We start from the raw sequence: 6,350 nt of genomic DNA, 5'->3' as shown, positions 1-6,350 counted from the left end.
AGAGTCTTCCATGGGGCACTTTACTAAAACTCACTTGGACTTCAGCCCCACTGCTCTGCATTTAACCCATCCTCCACCCCGGTCCCTGCCCCTCAGCTGAGTGGGATCAGCAGGCCCATCTCCATCTTCTCAAAAGAAGCCACCAAAATATCTGAAGCAGCATCTGTAGGAGCAAGTCACAACCCTGAATTCATCTCAGGCACCTGCCTTCACCTCGCAGAGCTGTCGGATCACGTGGTGCCTGGAAGGATGGTTTAGGTCTTCAAAGCATCATAAGCCCCCCGGGGCTGGAAATTGTGGTTCTTTGGGAGCGCTCTCCAAGCTCCCCACATCTCCAGGGCTTTTTTTCCAACGCTCAAAGAAGCCATCGTGGGCTGGTTCGGCAGCAGTTTCCTCAGGACGGGGATGCCACGGCCACGAGGAGCTTTACTGTTTGCTCTGACAGGGGATGGGCAGAACCCTCGCACCGGTGAGGAGGGGCTGATTTTGGAAGGAGAGTGGAGCAAAAAACCAGAGGGGATCTTGTCCGCCCAGTGCCACGTGCACAACCCCTTTTCCCTTCAGCTCTATGTGCCTTGAGGAAAGAAAAAAAAAAAAAATAACCCAAAGCAAGGTAAAGCCAGCAGCATCGCACGCCCTGGGGCTGATTTTAACCATCGCCTTTAGCGCTTTTTAAATCCTTCCCTGGCGCAGGACAGTGCTTGGGAGGGACAGACGGGGCAAGAGCCACCCTCGAGCTTCCCCGGGGCTCTCGGCATCACGGGCTGCAGCCACAAGCGAGCCGCTGCCACCGAAGCGGGACCCCAGTGGGGCAGGGGGTGCCCCGGATCCAGCCCAGCAGCACCCCACATGCACCCCAGGGAGAAGCGAGGCGCTGACGCACGGCGCTGGCAAGCGCCCGCTCCCCGGCCTCGCCGAGCAGCGTTTTGCTTCCTTATAAGGCTCTGCTGCTCCGCGCTCCCCGCTCCGGTATCTGCGGCCGAGCTGGCATATCCCCTGTTCAGAGAGCAAAACAATTCCCCGCAGGCCGCCGGGACGCCCTCCTGCCCCGCTGGGCTGTGCTGCTCGCCCTTTGTTGTCCCACCTTGGCACCCAGCAGCGCTTCCTCGGATCCCTCCTCTGTTTTTCTTTAATTAGATAAAGGCCAGGCAGCCCCGGAGCGGGAAACGGGGGGAGGTTTTTTTCCCCCAGCAGGCTCTGTCTCGCGGGAAGGAGGGCTGTAAATCAGCTCAGCTGCCTCCCAAACAAGGGATGGGGATGGGTTTTTTTAATCCCTAGGAGCAGGATTTCTATCCTGGTTGCTGGTTCAGAGGCACTTCGGCCAACGGGAGCCTGGCGCATCAATAGTTTTGCCCCAGAATATCGGACGGTGCGACTTCTTCGGCTTCTCACCCCGCTTGGAAAACAAGGAGGAAGCTCCCTCTGTCTGGAAAAGGGCTTTGAGGGAGCCCGAGCAAAGAAACACTACCAACCGCGCTATTTAGAAGAGAAAATTGCGTCGACAAACATCCTCTCCCGCTGCCTCTTTGGAGGCGTTGCTCTTCTGAGGGTGCAAATGTGGTCAGAAAGGAGGTGCAGGGGGAAGAGGAGAGGAAATCCCCAAAAGATTTCTACATCTCCAGGTTTTGGACCCTGAGCAGCATCAGTACCGAGTTTTGAGCCAGTGTCCAGGCAGGACATGTGCTCCTTGCTCCGAGAGCCGGCGCCTGGCTCGGCGCTGCCCTCCCCCAGCCACTGGGTGCCAAAGGGGCGACATCTGCCCACGGCAGGCGGAGGGAACCTTCTCTAAGCAGCAGCTCGGGGCCCCAGCCCCGTTCCCTGCTCCCACACAGTTTCATGATTTTTGGAAGTCTGCAGTTCGCCTATGTCCTGCTTCTTCAGACATTAAGTCATTTTCCTGAGGAAGTCGCTTATGACGTTGATCTGGTTATAGAGGGAGTCGGGGTGGAGCAGCGAGCTCCAGCTAGACCACGGCAGAGGTGAGGTGCAGGAGCACTGGGACACCACGTCCTGTCAACATCTGCCACAGAAACCAGACTCAAGGGATCAATTCAGAACAGATCCTGATCGTTTGAGATGTTCTCACCCTCAGTTCAGATGCTGGAAAACGCTCGGGTTAGTGCTTCCAGCCCTGGTTTCGATGGAAGAACTCTTTACCCACTTCACCAGTGATATTCTTCCACGCAGCCAAATGCCACAGCAACCACTGGAAATCGGGAAGTAGCAGGTCATTTAAATAGCAAGGACAAAAGAAAAGTCTGTTATTTAATGGGGTTTTGTTACTTATCATTACTTTTCAAAATACACCCCCAATTCTACCAAGAAAAACAGAAACGCTACAGCAGTATATTTTTTTTTTTTTTGAACAGTTAAATTTTCTTCATAAAAAGTCAGAACAAGGTTGTTCATTCTTTCACCTCTGCTGCCCACGTCACCACGAGAGCATGAAACCCTTTTTCAGCTTGTGCAGCAGGCTCTGTGTTTGGCGAGTACCGTGCCAATTCTGCCCTCCCTCACCCATCTTCCCGTTATTTTTCCTACACGTCTCCGGTTCAGAAAGCCCAGAGTTTAAGTTCTTAACGTGCACGGGGAGGGTGCTGAGCTACGAGGTTACCCTCAAACAGCCCCGACAGCAGCGATGCACGCAGCGAGCGGCTGAAGCCACCCAGCCAGGACCCAAGCCTGGGCACAAATCCAGAGACGCTGCTGGTTTTAAGGGGATCCTCTCCCATCTAACGAGGGTGCAAGCTGCCTAGGGTGACGTGACTCCAAATCGAGCCAACTGTTGGTCACTATTAGGTGCGTGTTCAAATTTTTCGAGTCACCAACCTGATCTGGTCAGAACGACTTGAGTAAATACACTCGGTTGGCCCTTTTACCAGCCACAGGTCGGGATACTTTCCGCTGGCTGCCTGAAGACATTTCTTCCTTGGTTCACGCTCTTCAGACTTTATCTACCTTTCTGCCAACCACAAACACTTTATAAACCAACACGCACATACATATCCATACGTACGTTGGCCTAACGCCACTCAGAAACAACCACTGATGACATCAGTTGCCCACTTAGGAGCCCTCGCCAGGCCAAGCTTCAGAAGTGCTCAGCACTCATCCTCTGGAAAATCTGGCCTTTTATACATATTGACCAAATTCATATTGACCAAATTCAGCACCAGAAAACCAGGAGGCATCCAAAGCGACGCCTCGTCTCCGATTAACCGGACTGCGGTGCTTTATTAACCCCCAATAACCAGTTCCTCAGGACCATTTGCTGTGACACACTTCCGTCAGCAGGCAGACGATGAGATGTCCTAGAAAACAACTCTCCTGTTGTCTGGTTTATGCCCATTGAAAAACAAAAACAAAAACACACCCTTCAGGCAAACCAAAACCTACAAAGCCACAAAAAGCAGCGTGCAATTCTTCACAGACCACGACAGCAGGTACCTGACTGGTGTTATCAGAAGTGGCCTCTAATCACCCTTCCCTTTGACTCGCTGACCTTCAAGGTTAGAGATACAGTCGCTTTCCCAATAACAGCGAAGCCTTCCCCCAGTTACACTGGAGCCAATTGTGTGGGAAGCCTCCAAGATGTTTTTGCAAAGACAGAGCACCAACAGCACCCCGGTCTGTAATTAGGCATCTGAGCAATGTACAGAGGATACGTTCAAGGAAGAAAAGAGTAAGAGAATTTTGTACGCACTGCTTTGTCCAAAAAAAATTATGAAAGGCAGAGCAAAAACTATTTACCGGTCTTAGGGGGGAAATTAAGTTCCCTTCATTCAGCTAAAGCTGAAGCAGATGTTTGGTATTTGTGCGTCTGCCTGAAGACCTGCTATGTTACAGCGTCTAACCAACGTGAACGCTTAGATCGACCTGGAGAGCCAGGGGTGTAAAAAGATGAGGGGGAGAGGGGGAAATGCCACAACTCAACTCCTAATTTAGCCCATCTACCACTCGTGGAACAGGCCTTCAGCACCAAACAGGTGAAAAGGCTGTATTAAAAAAATAAAATTTCATGTGAATAGATTAAGAGTCTTTCAAGATTTCAAGAGTTCCCCTCGATTTCGCTTCTAGCTGCCGATTCCCATGCTGCTTAGTAAAGATGACTGAAATTATTGCAGTAACAAATACAACTTTTTTTTCCCCTGATACAAAATCTAGTCCAGAGGGCTTACTTACACAGTAAGCAAGATATCTTACGTAACTGAAGATTGCATGTCGTTCTCCTCCAGCGCAGCAGCTTTCAGAAAGCCACGCAAAAAGAGCAACGCTCCCAAGAGGACCAGGAGAAAGACCCAGTTCATTTCTTCTGAAAAAACCCTATGATGGAGACCTGTTTGTTGGCTCTGTTGGCAGTAGCTGCCCCTTTCTTCAGGTTCTTCCTTTCTTCCTTTGGTTCTTTCTTCAGAGGCAGCGCGGGCTGTTTATGTGCAGCTGGTGGCCTGGATTTGGCGAAGTCATCCTCGCTATCCGTACAGGATTCACTCTCGTAAACCTTCTCAGTCACTGATTAAAAGAAAAGAAGAACAGATGATGATGGTTAAGCCCGTGTACCAAAGAGCAGAGACTTCCCCGCCGCAGCCTTCCCACTGCATTGCTGGAAATGAGCATTTTGGGTTCAAGGAGTACATGCCAGATACAGGAATTAAGTCCATTGCTCAAGGTTCTGCAGTAGATCCAGATGACCGGGCTGGATTTCCATCCACTGAATCAAACTGCCCCCCCTCTTACTCAAGTGTAAGTTGGCAGCTTAACAACTCGGGAGCTTTAATGTCATCCAGTTCTTTCAAAACGGCTCGGTGTCACCACACATATTCATCCACAGGCCATACGCATGCCTTAAACAGCAACAGCCCAAGGTTCCCCACTGGTAAGGGCCCCTGAGGTTCCCTTTCCAAACCTATTCAGGCATTGTCCTCTTCTAGAAACAAGGCCCAGCTGCGCTGAAGACCATCAATTCACCCTGCAGAGGCTGACAAGCAGCTATCAGAAAGCTATGAACATGGAGATCAGAATCTGTAGTTTAGCATTAGATGATGGAACACCTATTTTACGGTTAAAAACCACCACTCTGACGTGGCCCCATTTCCACGGGGACCAAAGCAGTCAGATTGTCCTGCAAACCAGACAAGACAAGACCCAGCCTTCCCTCACCAGCACCGCACACATCAGACGGTCAGGGAAGAGCGAAGCAAACGTAGCGCATCTTGGAGATGAGAGGAGGAGCACAACACCTTGGGGGCAGCTTCTTTCTATATAGGTGGGCAAGCAGGGAAATTATAAAGAAACCCCTTAAAAAAAAATAAATAAATAAACCCAAACCCATGACTGAAATCAAGGATTATGACTGAACGGGATTGCCAGCTCACTGCTGTCAGCGGCCAGTGATGGAAAGCTAAGGGATATAAAACAACGCTCACGGAAATTAAACTGAAGTCGGCTCCGCTGATGAAAGCCACCATTAGATACTGGTAAATGTTGTTATATCAGCTTTCCCAGCAGTGCTCTGGTATTCTTCTAGTAAGCCATTTTTCTTTAGCAACTGTATTCTTTTAAACAGATGTCCTAACTTCCTTTCTTCTGGGAAATTGGCTTTCGCTTGTATTAATGCATCAAATTAAATAAGGTTTTCTACGTAACCAGAGACCGGGAAGAGGAAGGGTATGAAATCCTGCTCCGCAGCGCTAGCGGATGCTCAAACAGGGACTGTAAACCCAGCCCTGTGGAGGCAACTGGCTTTTCAGTGAGCAGCTTTAACAGACCACCGGCCACCTACTGAGCTTTAAAAAGTTACCACGTTGTCACATGCGTGCATTTAACCCCCTCCAATTGCAAGATAACACAGCTTTCTTTTACTGAGATCTCGGCTGAACTTAAAAATTCTGTATTTGCAGCAGCTACAAGCACACAGATAGCTCAGACTTGCTAAATCATGGTAACTCAAATTATGTGAGCTCCAACTTAAACCAGTGCTGCAAGACAAATTTGCCTGCAACATACACATACATATTCCAACATACAAGTCCACGTGCGTCCCTTCAAGCTTTAGAAAGCACAAGGTAGAAATGCACTCGCCTAAACCTCAGTAACTCCCCTTTGCTATAGACTAAGAGCAGGCATTCGATCGAGTTGACACATGGTACATGCCTTGTGCTTAACTCCACAGATACTTTAATTGCTCAATTCCCTCAGGGCTAATCCCTAAATTAGTTTTGCTTTTTGACACCAATTCCTTGCTATTGCAGCTATTGTGAAAACGATCACTTAAAATCATGGAGAAATATAAGGTACAGCCTAATCCTAACGTTAGGATTTAACGTCTCTTAAAACTTAGTCCCTGTTAAAAA

At 49.5% G+C, this 6,350-nt stretch overlaps 1 protein-coding gene across 7 annotated transcripts in view; it reads right to left on the bottom strand.

Moving 5' to 3' along the window:
* Window positions 1–6,350, bottom strand: part of POLD3 (DNA polymerase delta 3, accessory subunit) — a 36,903-nt gene that overhangs the window by 756 nt on the left and 29,797 nt on the right. For 5 of the 7 annotated variants that reach the window (XM_035894541.1, XM_035894552.1, XM_035894525.1 and 2 more), the window contains one exon: window positions 2,235–4,509. In XM_035894541.1, coding sequence (XP_035750434.1) covers window positions 4,304–4,509 — 206 coding nt within the window. In that variant the 3' untranslated portion in view covers window positions 2,235–4,303. Of the gene's footprint in view, window positions 1–213; window positions 575–2,086; window positions 2,207–2,234; window positions 4,510–6,350 lie in introns of those variants that run through there. The other 2 variants (XR_004842053.1, XR_004842054.1) reach the window with 2 other exon arrangements.

Source organism: Egretta garzetta, unplaced genomic scaffold, assembly GCF_000687185.1.
Source record: "Egretta garzetta isolate BGI_Z169 unplaced genomic scaffold, ASM68718v1 scaffold1030, whole genome shotgun sequence".
Lineage (NCBI taxonomy): Eukaryota > Metazoa > Chordata > Aves > Pelecaniformes > Ardeidae > Egretta > Egretta garzetta.
The sequence above is the reverse complement of the archived record's forward strand: the minus strand, read 5'-3'. Positions and strand labels throughout refer to the sequence as shown.